General features: G+C 44.6%; 1 protein-coding gene across 4 annotated transcripts in view; it reads right to left on the bottom strand.

The window, feature by feature from the left end:
• Positions 1 to 16,156, bottom strand: part of RAPGEF4 (Rap guanine nucleotide exchange factor 4) — a 285,020-nt gene that overhangs the window by 67,021 nt on the left and 201,843 nt on the right. For all 4 annotated transcript variants that reach the window (XM_019554378.1, XM_019554377.1, XM_019554380.1 and 1 more), the window contains 3 exons: positions 4,240 to 4,324; positions 3,397 to 3,457; positions 1,627 to 1,703 (listed from right to left, as the gene is read on the bottom strand). In XM_019554378.1, coding sequence (XP_019409923.1) covers positions 1,627 to 1,703; positions 3,397 to 3,457; positions 4,240 to 4,324 — 223 coding nt within the window. The remainder of the gene's footprint in view (positions 1 to 1,626; positions 1,704 to 3,396; positions 3,458 to 4,239; positions 4,325 to 16,156) is intronic.

Below are 16,156 nucleotides of genomic sequence, written 5' to 3' on the forward strand. Positions count from 1 at the left end.
CTCCAAATACGAATTGAATCAGGAGACCAATGAAAAGGTCTGAATCTATTCAAAACTCTCTGAATAGATTCGGAGAGCTTCAATGACTTGGGCGGTTCCCCACTGGCTGCAGCAGGGAGCTGGACCCGGACTCCGTGCTGGTAAGTAGGGGGTGGGGGAGGGAAGGCTGGAGGAGAAGGGAGAGGACCATGGATGGATCCCCCATCCCCTGCATGATCCCCCAGCCCACCTCAGTGACCCCTGACCCCCCCCTGCTCTTTCTCCCAGACCCACCCTTGGCTGCCCTGCCCACCTCAGCTCCAGGTTGTTTAAAAAAAAGCCCCTACTCAAGGGCTGCTGCCAGTGGTAGTACAGAGTAGGCCTGTGCGAAGCAACTAGTATTCATTTTGGATTCAGCTAATTTGGGGGACAGTGATTTGATTCGGTAATTCAAATCACTGTCTTCAATCCATTTGGCTGAATCAGCCAAATCTCCAAATCATATAGGCCCCATTCCCCACCCACTCTTTCAGTCCTGTCTGCCCCAGCTCCCAGCTCTTTGGAAAAAAAAAAAGCCCACAGTCACTGCCTGCTGCTGGGTGGGGAGGTGATCCCTGATGGCCCCCACTGCCCCATGCCATGTGGGGGACTCTGTCATGAACCCCCTGAACCCTGCCTCCTCTTCCAGCCCCCCCTTTGGCTGCCCTGCCCGCCCCAGCTCCTGAACCCTTAAAAAAAAATCATCCCTGGACTCACCAGGTCCTGCAGCAGCCTTGGGGCTTCTGGGGGATTGTGACAGAGCCCCCCCGCACAGTGTGGGGCAGTGGATGGCAGCAGGGATTGCCCCTTGCCGAATCAGATTTAGCCGAAGTGATTTGAATCACCAAATTGAATCACTGTCCCCTGAATAGGCTGCATCTGTATCCAAAGCAAATACTAGCTGCTTCACACAGGCCTACTCTGTACTACAACTGTGGATATAATTACACCAATATATAAACAGACTAGCCAACTGCTCATTAAGAATGACGGTGGGGTGGGCAGGGATGAAGTATCACCACCCATCACCCCATGCTGCTGCTGCCTCCCAGGAGCGGGGGTGGACAGCTTGTCCCATTGTCCCCTCCATCCCCCTTTGACAGCACCCCCTCCCCCTCCCCAGCTCAGCTCCTCGGAGGTGATGCAATGCCACCATGACAGAGGGGAGGGAGCTGGGGGCAAGGCCAGCAGTGCTGGCCTCAGCCCTCCCTCTCTATCTCCTCTGTCATGGTGACACTCCATTGCCTCCGAGGAGCACAGCCGTAGTGGAGAGGGAGATAGTGGCACTGGCCTCACACCCCCACTCCATCCCCACCATCATGGTGGCCCTCCGCATTCTGATTGGTTGTTTCACTAAAAAATCAGAGTGCTCCAAGAGTGTTACGGATAGACACACAGATTGACTAAGCCCTTTATTATATAAGAATAGTCTGTGGTGTATCTTGCAATTATGTATAAATCAACTGCAAACATAGAAATGAGAAATAATATTTACCTTATTTCCCCAGCCGATTCTGACTTGCTGTTAATTAATGTCTTTTCTTCTAAAGTTTAAGACAGCAATTCTACTAATAAAAGGAACATTAAAAAGTCTTCATAAAAACATACCTTTCCATAAATGACTACATTTACTGATCCCTTTAGGATAATGTACCAAGAAGTACCTTCTTCTCCCTGATTAAATACTAGAAAAAAAGAGAGAGAAAAAAGTATGGGGAGAATACCGTTATTAATAGCATAAGTAGGCCAGATTTTGCCCACAGTATAATTCCAGAAAAACTACTGTAGTCATTTAAGTAAGTCTTATTAACTTGAAAAAGTTATATAATGATTAATTTCCTTTTGATTTGGAAAAGGAATGCTAACCCTTTTATAATATTGGCATGGATTTTATAACACCAGCAGCATTCATTTGGACTCTGAAAGGTGATGAACATTCTAACCTAATCTTTCATGTGCAGAGAACCTAACTTTTACCATAGTTTCTCCCATATAACACACAACTTTTCCCCAAAAAACAGCTCCTAGAAACTGCAGTGTGCATTATACTTGAGAATATATAGTTAAAGCAGTTTCTACTACTAGCCAGGCAAAAGTAAAAAGTGAAGTCTGCACAGAATGTACAGGATGCAGAACAGTAGTGCAAAGCTTCAGTCCCTGATTCAGTTTGGCAGAGATTCAGCCCGAATCAGTGGCCAAATCTCCGAAACAAATCAGGATACCCTCTAATATCTCCAAATTGCATTGGAACCTTCTGAATCGATTCAGAAAGATTTGACGATCTGGAAATAGATGAAGCTTTAAATGTTTTTTCTACATATCTCAAGGTACCAGGTGGCTTGTGAATGCTGAGATGCTGGCGTAGATAGAGTGTCCCACAGGAGTGCGGACGGCTCCCAGTGCACTTGGCAGCAGACCTGGAATAAAGCCTAAAGCACTTCCGATCCACTTCTGGGTCCTCTGGGGAGTGCACAGGACCCTGCACCCCTCCAGCTCAGCAACTGGTGCCTCCCAGGTCCCCCTCCCAGCTAATCACTGAGCCAGAGGGGTGTGGGTGGGTCCCCTGCGCGTTCAGCAGTGGACCTGGAAGTGGACCAGAAGTACTTCTGTGCTTCTGTGGGAAGCTCCATCCACCCCACCATTGCAGCATTCACAAGCCACGTCTGGTATATAGAAAAAACATTTAAAAATGTGTCAATGGCTGAATCTCTGATTCTCTGAATCAGCATCAAATCTTCAGATTCGGATTCGGCCGAATCAAATCGGGGACACCGATCTGAATCAACCAGTTGACTCACTGTCTTGGATTGGGGTGAATCTGAATCGAATATGGCCTGTTTTGCCCATTCCTACAGAACAGTGAGCATACTTGGCTCCCTAGCTGCTACTACTTGGTTACTTACTACAAGGGAAGATCATTTTTTATTCAGCTTGCCTTTCAAAACCGAAGTGTGTATCTTACTCCTGGATGCACCGTATGTGATAAAACATTACATTAGCTACTGTTTTTCCACCTACAAAGATCACTACAATCATTATATTTTAAATACTATTTTACATAGAAATCTGGGCTTCTGAATGCAAAATAGAAAATAATCACAATTAACTGTAGTCAGAGATAGGTCAAAAGCTAAACCCAACATTAAGAACACCCAAATACTAAAGGGGAGTAGACATTCAAACAGATATTAAGAACTATGTTTGCAACAGGCTCCTGAATTAAATAAAAAGCCAAATCAATAGCCAACACCCAGGCTCAAAACATTTAGCTGTGCATAGTTCAAAGTACATATCCAGGTGTTGCAGTTATACTTTCAATACTAACCTGTTATATGCAATGAAAGTGGGATAAAATATGACATGATCCCTTTTACTTACAGACAGTTCCTGCTTTGGGATGCGACTCAAAGATCAGAACACCCGCTAATTCTCGTTTTACCTTAAAACAAAGAGAAAAGAATGATAGTTTTTTTATGTAATTGATTTTTACAGTTAATTTCGTATGATGTAATATAGCAGTGGGCACCTTTCTGCTCCCATGTATGTTGTTCTGTAATGATCAGAATAATTAATGTCTTTAAACTCTCCATCATAACTTTCTAAAGGGCACAGATTCAGAGAGTTCGAGCTTTGGCCTGGCTTTTGGTTGCTCCATTCCTTCATTCTGAGTGTTTTTCATTAGTCTTCTTTCTGGCATAAATTGTTGTTCCATAATCACCTGCAGCTAACAATTCTGATAAAAGTCTGCTTCATTCTCTGTTGAGTTTGAGGTGACCAAAGCCGTGTAACATGAACCTCTGCAGATGCAGATGCAACTAGCTCATACTAGAGTCTCTTGAATGTACACTTTCCATACTACTGAGGACAAAGAAAGAGCTTCCAAGGGGAACAGGTTAAGGCTCCACATATGTTTATTTATGCACCCAGATAATGGCTTTAAGCCATCAGTTACAATAGACAGAGGTGAGAAAGCACTGTGCACAATTTGGAATCCTTACAAGAATTTTATAAGCCAAAAGCCTCCAGCCAACCTGCCTAGAGGCACCACCATCATAATAGTTCTGCGGCCCTGTGTCTCAAGCATGGATGGCTTCTTTGCTTGGGTGGAGCTAGATGAGAAGGCTCTATGGGCTCTCAACTTCCATCTCTTTTGCAGCCAGCAAGAGCCTGCAATACTTCAACTTCTTTTTTTGGTATTGAGTCATATTAAAAAGTACTTACTGTGGTAGAAAGATGAGATAGGGCCTTAATGTGAATAAGTTCTTCATATATAATTTCTAGATCATCTACAGTTCTCTGGCCAGGTCTACAAAGAAAAGATAAAAGGACAATCCAAAAAACAGAGAAATAAAAACCAAACCAAACAACCAAATAAAAACCAAATGAAAGTGTAAGGCAGTGCAAAATTGTGCCGACTGTCTTCAGAATGAGACTGAGGTCCAACTAAGTGGCTAGAAATTTGTGAACTATTAAAATAAATGGTCCCTTGGTAAACTTTATACCATAAACTCTAAAGTAAATACTGAAAATAAAATTTCTCTTATTAAAGGAAAACAAAATGAATAAAAAGAAGAGGAATATTGAATATGCTTCAGATCTGAAAGTCATCCTCCCAATAGTGTTGCTGATTAGAGATAGAAGAGAACCACAACAATATCCTGTGAATGTTGACTTGAATAAGAAATGTAATTTATTTGGCTGGCTTTGTACCTGTATGGACATTACAGTGTACTAATTTGTAGGAAGCACGTACTTGGGATTTAGTGAAATTTGAATGAGTAAACATGACTATTTACACTAGAAACCTGATTCTGTGTGTTATGATCTTCTACCAAGGAACCAAAATTATCACATGATCTGAGTGTCCAGTCAGAACCAATGGAGACTTTTTGAGTTTTGAAACGTAAAAGCCTACAACAAGCACTTCATAAATGTTTTACAGATTAAGAAATAGATGCCAAATTATTTGATCAATGAATTCATTCAACAAAATTCTATATTGCTCTCAGAGAATTTAAGAACAACCAAGGGAAAGGGGCTTCACTTTGCTGACTCAATTATTGTCTCAATTATTTGCTGTTAAAAATTACTAAGAAGAATTAAGAACACTCCAGGGAACTGGGCAGAGGAAGAACCTGCCCACTGCTGCTGTTGCTTTCCCAAGCTGAGCCCCATTGCCCACACAGCATAGCTGGAGTAGGGATGGAGTGGCTCTGGGGCTCTCCACACCCCCAGGGCAGCCTGAGGCAATGAGGACAGTAGTGATAGCAGACAGGGGAGGGGGGAATGCAAGGAGAGGAGAGGGGATGTGCTGCTCAGCACAGAGGTGTGGGGGAGGGAGAATTCTTACCTGATTCAGGGACTTTAAAAAATCCCTGGTTGTGGCTCCTGTCATGTGCCACTGCAACCCTTTGGATCTGCCCTGGGATACACAGTTATAAGTTTAACTCAATTCCTTCACTATTCAAAGTCTGAAATATCAGAGCAATGTCAGTCAATGCCTAGTGACCACTCCCTAGACATTCAGTGCAAGAAAAACTGCACAGGCGTCATATATTAATAGCTACTTCATCTGTACTAGGTACAAGTGCTAGAAAAGCAGAACTGATTCTTTTTCCAAAAAGGAATCCTAGAAATAGGGTGTTGCGTTCAAAGTTGGATATACAGTAAGGTTTATATATAGGATGACTAGAATGCAGAAACAAAATTAGGCCAGGATGTGAAAGATGTGTCTTGCATATTTTTGATACAATAAAAGATTTGAAAAGTCTGTTAATAGATACCAAAAATAAGCACACGGCAGTTATAGCTGAAACCCCCCCCAGCAGAATCTACTTTACAGTACAGTAGAATCTACTTGATAGGGATTCTGAGTGAACATTTTTTATCAGAAGCACAACAGCCTAGGCAACAGTGGCAGCGACAGGGGCAGTGGCAGGGGCGGTGGCAAGTAATGGGCTGACAGCAATAGCTGCAGCAGCTGGGCGAGCAGCGGTGGCAGCTGCTGTTCATGTACATCCTCTAGGTCCAAAGTTCTTCATACCAAAGGTTTTTACCCAATTATGTGAAAGTTCCATATAAATAAAGACACTTGTTGAGTTTAACAATACCCTTACAGAGCTACTCTGAACTCATCCTATTACCGATCAGGTTCCCATATCACTGCAAAAGGGCCAAACACACAGCATACATCTGGACTGGAAGTAACACTGGGCATGTCTATAATCCAGAGGTGTGACTACAGTTTGCACAGAGATAACCTGAATTAGCTTTATAGTAATGAGCTTGTAGCAGCAGCTGCACTGTAGGTGGTACCAGCCTGCCCAGGGCCCTGGATACATACATGACAGCTGAACCAACAGCTAGAATCATAGTGGATCCTAAGCTAGCTGAAAACTATCCTACTTTTCGAATGTGGCACATCAATGATGGACTGCCACCTGCTCAACTGTGCTGGTAGAGGTAGCTGCGAGAAGTCTGGTAGGGCAATGGTCAAAGAAAATAATAAAGCTCTTAAATGTTTTTACTTTGCACACCTTCTTTATGCATCTTCAGAGCTTTACAGTGTGATTTTTGCAGCCTTGGCATTCCCATAGGATGTATAAACATAGGGCTCAAGGTAGTGCCACACTTTACTATGTTGTCCCGATCAGCTCCTGAGCAAGAAACTGTACAGCTACATTTGTGTAAGGCTGCATGCAGATCAGTTAGCTCTGCAGCAGACTGTGTGCAGCACTACATGAATGTGGCTACACTTCTTCCAATTCAAAACTTGCGCAACTACTCCTAGTTGCCTTGTGCCTTACATTGCTGTACTATTGCACCACACACAGTGATATACCTATATGTCTGTATATCAGCTCATGGACAGAACAATGATTTTGGCTTGAGATTGAAGCACAAAGACTGAACCACTACTAAATCACCAGAAAGAAATTAAATGGCAGACACTGTAATAATTTTGAACCAGTTCCTTGACAGAGGACCTATTTAAACAAATTTCCCATTTAAGTGATTTCCATTGTATTTAAAGCTGATATACAAAGATCTATGCTTTTCTATTCATATTTTGAGAGACTAACTCCATTATTTTTGGAATGTGTAATGTTTGCGCTTATTTAGGTGTCGCAGCATAGATTCTAGATGAGGTTCAACAGGAAGGCTAAAAAGAGAGGGGACTGTAATTCAGAGACATAAGGGAGAAAAGAACATTTCAAGGTAAGGCTTGGAAAATGGAGGCAGGAGAATCAGGCAGAGAGACACCAAAAGAAAGCAGGAACTGCAGTGGAAGAGGCTCACACACCTATTTTTAAAAAAGTTTAGTTCAGATTTCTAAACTCTTACTTTCTGCTGTGTATGAAGTCCAAAGCATTAATAATGTAGTTGAATATTTCGACAGTCCTCAAAGATATGTAACAATGGTCCTTTTTGGTAAAAACTAAAAACCTACTAAAATAAATAAATCATACAACAGGAGATGCCAGTATCTAGAGGGTCAGGAGAGTCATATTAGAAATGAATATATTGCTCTACAGGTTCTCTGTCTAATCACCTGTCAGTTCCACAGACTGCATAAATCACAAAAGAGAAAGAAGGGAGAGATTTGCTGTAGTGCCTAGCAATTTTTTTACTCTGGAGTTACAGTATTTCATCTTTTCCAAAAAGGAGTTGGATGGAGACTTCTTTTGGATAAAAGTCAGAGTAGAGAGGTCATGTTAAATATAAGGTATACTGACCTCTCATGTCTGCCAAGTGAGCTAATTTTTTCTTCTGTTCTGCTATTACCAATGGCATGTACTTATTATTGCACAGATGAAAGGCCAACTTAGGATAAAAGTAACATGGTTGGAATTATGCTTTTCTTACAGAGAATGAAATAATTTGTACAAGGAAAAACAGAAATTGCTTTGGTACTGCTATGCCCTCTAGTGACTAAAAATGTTCACTCATTTTGCTATTGCTCAAAGAAATGGTTTTAAAATTCTGTTGTCCATTATAAGGCTGAAGACCCCAGTGATCTCAGTTGGGGAGGGAGGTGCAGAATTCGGTCCACTGTACCCTGCTCAATAAAACAACCTCCCTATCCATACCAACACATTATACCTTTCACTATATTACCTTTTGCTGCAATAAGACAACAGGCAGTAAAGCTTTAACAGTTAAACTTGACATATTATTTTCATAAGCAAGAGCATCAATGATGTTTGCAAAGCAGCCTGTATAGGTTAAGTAGAAAAATACACTGACATTAACATAAAAACCCTCTTACATAAAATTTAAAGTATAAAGGGATACCATCTGATTGCATTAATTTTTCTTTGGTAGTGTTTTTTTTTGAGAAACAAACGGATATATTCTTCTGTCAATGTGCTCATGGGTCTCCCATTAGTGTTAGTAATGGCACAGCACACCACATTGGTGTTTGTAATGGATGTACCTAGTTTTCACTTCTGCTTCTCCAGATGTCACATGGAGAGACATCAGGCATCACTGCTTCTGTAAAACTTATATGGTGCCCCACTGATGTAGATTTGTAGGATCCTGCTGTGTAAAGACCTAGTTTCTGCAGGGGACAGTCTCACTGCAATGTCTGGTTATATACAGGATAATAAATGGGGACAGATAGAGAATCATGATACACATTAATAGATGGGAGAACTCAAGTGATATTAAGTGATCGATAAATACTGTTCACTGCTTGGGGAATTTATCAAGGTCAGAGACACTGAACTTCTTTGTTACTAGAATGTGGACAAAATACAGAATTTACTTAACTATCAAGGAACCACATACCTGCTGCCATATCACTGACTATCTTTATTATACTGCTGACCACAAAACTTTAGGACAATAAAAGCTGTGAGAGCACCCAAAGGCCTGATAATATTGTATACATTGCAGTGACAGCTAAAATAAGTGCATTTATCACAAAGGTTCATATCTTTCCACCAAAGTTTGTAAAAACCCTATTTACCAGTGCTATGAAAGGAAAGCAGGAAAAAGAATCGATTTAGCTGTCACTACATTGTTTGTGTATTGTTTGTGTGTGTGTGTGCATGCCTTTCCTTTTCTGCCTGTGTGCATGTGTGTGTTTTCTGACTTAGCACTGAATGGTAGTATAACTAACAGTGGATAAGAAGGGGCACAGAAATTGCTTGTTATATTCCTGGTATTGAAGCAAACAATCCAAATCTGTCTCCTTGTTTCAGGGCTTTTAGACAAATTTCTTAAAGTCCATATACCACATGTAATATTAAGCAGACATCAACACCAAGAAATGGAGAAACAGTACATTCTGAAGTGCATTCTTTACTTCATGTGTTACCAGTAACCCTTGATTTCTTAGAATGTAGCAGTGAAAATCCTCACAGATGCATGTAGAAAACCAGAATATGGTTTTTAGGGAACAATTCAGTGTAACTGTCCTCATTTACAAGGGGTCAAATTTGGCATTAGAACTGAAAATTTTCAGGAGTGAATAGTCTTTACTTGGGGTTTTTATGTATACTCATGGTGCTACATAAAGTGGGTGCTGGCAACAGCGGCACTTATTTCAGTATATATTACATACTGTACTATCTTCCTATGTTTAATATATTTTGCTTGTATTTTCCTTTTCATGAATTGATATACACCACCCAAGGTAAAGTCCCAGTAACAATGATATTTGATAGTCAGCACAGGTATAACAATGTATTTATGAATACTGAGAAAAGAATTACACCTTATACTGTGAGGCACACAAATGTTGATCTATGTTACTGCTAGCTGGAGTTTGGAGCAGTCACACTTCAGGCCAACAGGGGCCTGGAGGATTAAAAGGTAAGAATCCACTCTCCCCACCCTCCTTTCTGGGCTTTCCCCCTTCCCCCAGAATCCCCCATGTCCCCTTGGTTCCCCTCCCCACCCTTGGGGCTCGCCCCCTGCCTCTCAGGGTTCTCTCCTACCCCTCCACCCCAGCTGCCTGGCTGTCTGGCCTAGGGGAACAGGCAGGAAAGAGTTAATCTCCACCTGGCACAGGAGCTGGGCAGGCAGATTAACCCTTCTCTGCCTGCTCCCCTAGAATAGATAGTGCAGGCAGCCACCACAAGCAAGGGGAGAGGCAGTGAGCGGGGACCTGGGGTGCTGGGGAGGGTGGGACCATGGCCCTGATCCAGGCCAGCAGGGGAGAGAGAGTATGGAGTATTCACACTAAGGTGTTATACAGTGGCTACACCATAGCGTAACACAAGCTTGTTAGCATGCACTAGAGATAATCCTACCCTTGAGATAATTCTAGTTTGAGCTGCATAATTGGCACGTCTACACATGAATTTGATCCAGGATCAGTTTACTTGTGAGTAAACTACTCACAAGTAAACACTCCTGGGCAGGTGTCTACACATGCAGGGAAGTGGGAGAAGAATTGTTGCTATTCGCAGCAAACTGCTTTCACTTCCTGGGGCCCTGCAATAGGCCTCTGCCAACACCAGGGGAAGCTCTAGGTTCCCCTTGGGTGCTAGGTCACACTGGGCCAGGAGACAACTGTCTCCTGGCTGGGGCTGGGACATTACACCCTGCCGCTGGTGACAATATCCCCCTACACTGGCAGCAGGGAGCTCCTGGCCCTGTCTCCCCAGTCAGGGGCAGGGTGTTTGAAAAGAGCTGCTGGGGGGGGAGCAGATCCCAGCCCCCAGCCCTGATCTGCCAGTGAGGCAACTAGCAACTAGCTTGCTGCTAGCTACCCCAGTGGCAGATCAGTGCAGGGGGCTAGGACCTACCCATCCCTGCAGCTTTTTCCAAGCCCCATGCCTCAATCACCTGATTGGGGCACAGGGCTGGGACCTGCCCCTGACCAGAACAGTTCCCAAACCCTGCTCCACGATTGTGGGGTGCAGGCCAGGGAACATGTTCCTTGCTTTGATCCGTGAGCATGGAGTTGTGTGGGAAACAGGCTGGGAGCTTGTTCCCCACTCACCTCCATGAGCAATCTCCTGCCCCCTGGTGGCCGGCTGATTGGGAATAGATTTGCCCCCTGTCAGGGATCTACACAAGTGCTGCTGCACCATTACTAATTGTGAGAAGATTTGCTACTTGCATTTGCAGGTAGCAAATTTAGTTACAATTAGTGAGGTTTACTGTGCAGTAAGCATATACCCGTGTAGATGCACATGCTTATTGTTCCATAACTACTCTACTTCACAGTAAAGCACCCCATGTAAACACGCCCAATGAGTACTTAAAACTAGTTTCAGGTGTTAATTTGTGGACAATCCAGGTGTTAAGAGCTCCAGGAACTGCCCAAAATTACCATGCAACAAGGTCTTTAGGCTACAAATTCGCGGTAACTTGGGGTGCAGACAGAAGTGATAATTTTCACCAGGCTACATGTCCTTGCTGTGTTCAGGAAGAGATGCTCCCCAGTGCACCACACTCCCACTTTTATGTGCCAAACCCAGAAATGCAGATGTAAAGCCACTCCAGGGATATCTCCCCAAGGTTGCTCTTGAGACCTCAGTCTCTGGTGTGCTTGAGAAAAGCCACAGGGGATGGCAAGTAGGAGCAGGAGTGGGTGGGTACGGTGGGCTCAGGTGTTCCCCTCCCCAGAAACACCAGGGAGACAATGTAGACATATCGTAACATCACTATAAATTTGTAGCTTTAATTATTACTTTAAGCAAGGGTGTCAAATGTACCACTTTATCTGGCCTGCTGGGTTACTGGTGGCCTACTGGAAGTTGAGTGGGGTGTGACTGGGTGAGCATGGCCTGCCAGAGAATCCACTGCCTTTGGGCCCCAGTAGACATGGCAGTTGGTGGCATGAGGGTATGCAAAAGCTGATACAGCCTTGGTTGCCCTTTAGACACTTTACCCATGCTGGACATGCTGCACGTCCCACGCCAGAGCTAGAACTGCTGTGAAGCATGTGGCATAGAGCAGAAGGCTGGCTCCAGTGAAGGGCACCTGCTTTAGGCAGTATTTGACCTGCCATGAGTCCTACAGTCCAGATCCAGCCCAGGGTGCCAAGTGAGTCTGACACCCCTGGCTTTAAGAATCATACTGTTGACTTAGTGCAGAGTGCAGTACAAAACTGTCAAAAGAGAATATATTACAGTAGCACCTTCAAGATTAAACAGCGTGTGTCATGCAGATTTTTCTCTCTTTTAGGTCGACTTTTGTCATTATGGTGTTTGGCTTTATATTATGCCATAACATTGAATTATGGCCCACTCTCATTCATGTTACAGCTAAGTACATTAAATACAAATTAAAAAATAAAAATTAATTTTCCAGTTGTCACTCCTATGCTGGAGGACTGAAAGGCCGACAAGTTAGAGCTGTTTTAGTTCTAGAATATTTTTCCAAGAACATACTACAGGTCTGCACCTGCAATAGCAGACACAGGGGGCTGTGTTTGCTGCTTCACGAAAAGCTAATTTCACATTCACAATGTATGTGTGTTTTTTAGATACCAATAGCAACAAGAGCCTGCCAAAAAATTCCCTGAAGCTCTATTCTGTTTTTTAAACTATAGAACATTCTTTCATAGTTTGACAGTTAAAATGCTGCAGTTAATGTAATAAACAGAGAATTTTTTTAAGTCGGCTGTCAAAACAAGTGACACTTTTTGCTAGCCAGTTTCAGATTTCGAACAATAGAAAGTACCTTTCAAAGCAACAGCTTCATTATACAATCAAATTCTCAAAGTAATCTTCTCATCAAAGAATATTGTCTTATTTCTTTCAGGGTAATTATATGAGTTCTTCAACCTCTCAGAAAATAGTGACTATTATAAAATGCAGCTGTGCTGGTTTGAAAATTGTGGATCCTGCTTCGGTCAATGAGAGCCACCTCCTTGAACTTATCAGCCAGAATGGTGTCTACTCAAAATTGCCAGGCCTTAGAGGATCCAGTGATCTTGAAAAGGCTCAGCACTTACTGTCATATACTATAAAGTAAGGATCATAACACTTGTTAATATGGTATCACATTCTATGAATTTGCTTTCATGAGCACTGGACAGTAAAAAGCAGCATGTCCAGAAGAGAAGGATACAGAAGATGTTCCAGTACTATGGTAATCTTCAGAGGTTGCCCATATCTCATGAAAAATCCCCCACGAATATTTCAACAGGCTCCTTTCACAGCATTGTTCCCTTCCCCTTGTAACTCTCTGCAAAGAATCTGGATGATAATCCACATTGATCAGGTCAGCATTCATTTATATTAGATGTCCTGCACTGAAAGCCACCATGTGAAGAAAGGTTAAGTGAACAGTGCTGAGATTATTGCTGATGAGAGCAGGAACCACGAACCATAAACCATGGAACCAACAGGAAGCATGCTGCCATTTAGATGTGAAGGGCAAGGACATCACAGGTTTGCAAAAGCACAGGTCTGCTAAACAGACAGCTCTGGATGCCACATCTCTCAGGTAACCCATTTCTCTTGGGTTCAGCATCACCATAATCATTATTTTTATTATTTTACATTGTCAAGTGCTTCACATAAAGGAAATGCAGAGCTGGCCTTAGGGAAATAGTGCCCTGGGTGAACCTGTATTTTGGCGCCCCCTCCGTAGTGCCCTTCCCCCAGGTCAGTGGTGCACGCAGTGGCAAGCAGGCAGGGGACCAGCGAGGAGGTGGAGCCACCCACACTGCTTAGCTTGGCTCCTCCAGAGCAGTGGCTAGAGGTGGGGGGAGGGAGAGTGGGGAGGGGAGCTGGGCAGTGCAGGTGGCTCCACCTCCTTGCCAGACTGTGCCCTATGCTCCTGCCTGCCTGCTTCTGCTTCCAGCAGTGGCACTGACTTCTTGGGGGGGGGGGTGCACATGTGTGTGTGCGTGTGTGTGTGTGTGTGTGTGTATGTGGTGCCCCTCTGACCATGGTGTTGCTCAGGAAATGCCAAAAGAAGAAAGGAAAAGTTCAAGAGATCTCCTGTTCTGCTGCAGGGGTGTCAAACTCACTTTGTGCCCTGGGTCAGATCCAGACTGCAGGGCTCTTGGGTGAGCTGGATCCACAGGGCTGGTGACATGGTGGTGACAGGAAGTATGATGGCGGAAACCATGGCAGTAGTACTGAAGAAAGCAGTGGTGAAAACCACTGTGGTAGTAAGTGAAGCAGCAACAACAGCAGAGGGAGTGGTGACATCCATGCAGTGGCAGCAACCATGGCAATGGCAATAGGGCAAGCAGCCACAGGTTAGGCATCTGATTACTGTGGCAGAGGTGGCTACGGGACAAGCAGCTTCAGGGTGAGCCAGGCTGTGTTGGCACAGTCCTCCCTCCCCTCCTGCTGCTGAGGGCCATGTTTAACCCTGAATTCTACAGTAGACCCCATCCCCCACTAGCCCTGCCCCCAAATTCCACAGCCTACTGGTAGCCCGCCAGGCCAGATAAAGCAGCACCATGGGCCAGAATGGCCCACAGACCTTATGTCTGAACCCCTGTTCTACTGCAGTCTAGCGCACCTTTGTAGTGGGAAATCTTTCATTTCACTTTGCGGTTTAATCCTGTTCTCACAACAAACTAAAAAAGGAATTTTGCTAATGACCTCAAAGAAGTGTGATTGGTCCTGTATACATATCTTTCTTGAACTGATCCTTATGACCTTTCCACAATTAGTAAAATTCATTGAAATAATTTGTTAAATTCCATTTACCATGTAAATCCCAATGAAATGTGCCTTAAGTGCCAACCAAAGAAATTATTTGCCAAATAAAGAGGGGGGTCTCTAATTTAGGGTTAAACAAACCTAGTATCTTTGCAGCCACTATGAAATGGTCACTTAAGACATGAACTTATTGACTGTAGATCAGGAGTAGGCAAAATGGAGGATCTGGCTGCTGGTCCCAGCAGCCCTTGCCCATGTCGCTGCTACTGGATTCCATGGAGACTCCAGGAGCAGTGGAGCCATGACAGTGTGGGGCCAGGGTTTTCATGGAGACCAGCCCTAGCAGCACTGGCAGGGCTTGTGTCTAGGGAGGGAGAAGGTTGTCAACCCTCCTGGATTGGCCAGGCATCTACCAGAATTAGCATCAGTCTCTCAGCAACTACTGAAAGCAATCTGGGAGTTTGATACTGTGAATGGGTTGAATAGTATAATTAATGACTAGAGGTGCATCAATACATTAGTCCCATATCAGATCAGCACTGATATAAGGAAAATTGACAGTATAGGCAAATGGGTTTTTTTGGCTTATGTGGCTGATAATGTAACTGATAAATGCCCCGTGCAAAGCAGCACTCAGGAGGCAAGGAGCACAGCCCCACAGCATGGAGAGCAGCAGGGTCCAGTTGGTAAGTCTGCTGTGAGGGAAGGGGCATGGGGGGCGGGTGGGGTAGATCAGGTGGTGAGGGAGGGAGTGGGGCTGATGTTGCAGAGCCAGGGCAGGGTGTGGGATGGAGCTGCAAGTAGCTCATCTGGGGGGTACAGGGAGGGGGTACCTCCCACCGCTGCTGCACGCACCCTGGGAGGGGATGGTGGATGTGCCCCCATACCTGCACATGGAGCAAGGGTGAGCTACTGCTGTGGGTTGGGGCCGGGGGTGGTGCTGGGTTCTTTCTGGTGGTGTGGTTGGTTCAGGGCTGCACTCAAAGCAGGCAGTGCCACTGCTGGGAGTGGGGCTACAGTGATTTTTGGGGTGGCTACAGCCCCCCCACAGTCCCCCTCCTAGCACTGCTGCCACCTGTCCTAAATGCAGCCCAGCTCTGCCCAGCCCCCCACCAGGAAGAGCTGGCACTGCCCCGACCCCAGCCCAGATTGGCAGCCTACCCTTGCCCTGTGCACAGATCTGGGGGCACATGCCCCCCATGCCCTCCGTGTGTATAGTGGTGGGAGTCCCGTCCCTCCCCCCACCCCATGCCCCCAGACAAGCTGCTCATGGCTCCGTCCTACACTCCATCCCAGCCGTGCAGCTCCTGCTCCTGCCACAGCCCAACTCCCTCTCTCACCACTGGGGCCTTGTTCTGCCCCTCCCATACCCCTTCCCTCCCCCTTCCCCCACAACAGACTTACCAGCCAGATGCTGCCCTCCAAGCTGCCTGGCTGCATATCAGCAATCGGACAGGTATCGGCCAATATGAGTTGTTAAAAATTGCTCGTTAGCATTGGCCCAAAAAATCTCTATTAGTTCACTCCTAATTAATGATATTACATTATGT

The sequence above is a fragment of the Crocodylus porosus genome, unplaced genomic scaffold (assembly GCF_001723895.1).
Source record: "Crocodylus porosus isolate Cpor-Errol unplaced genomic scaffold, CroPor_comp1, whole genome shotgun sequence".
NCBI lineage: Eukaryota > Metazoa > Chordata > Crocodylia > Crocodylidae > Crocodylus > Crocodylus porosus.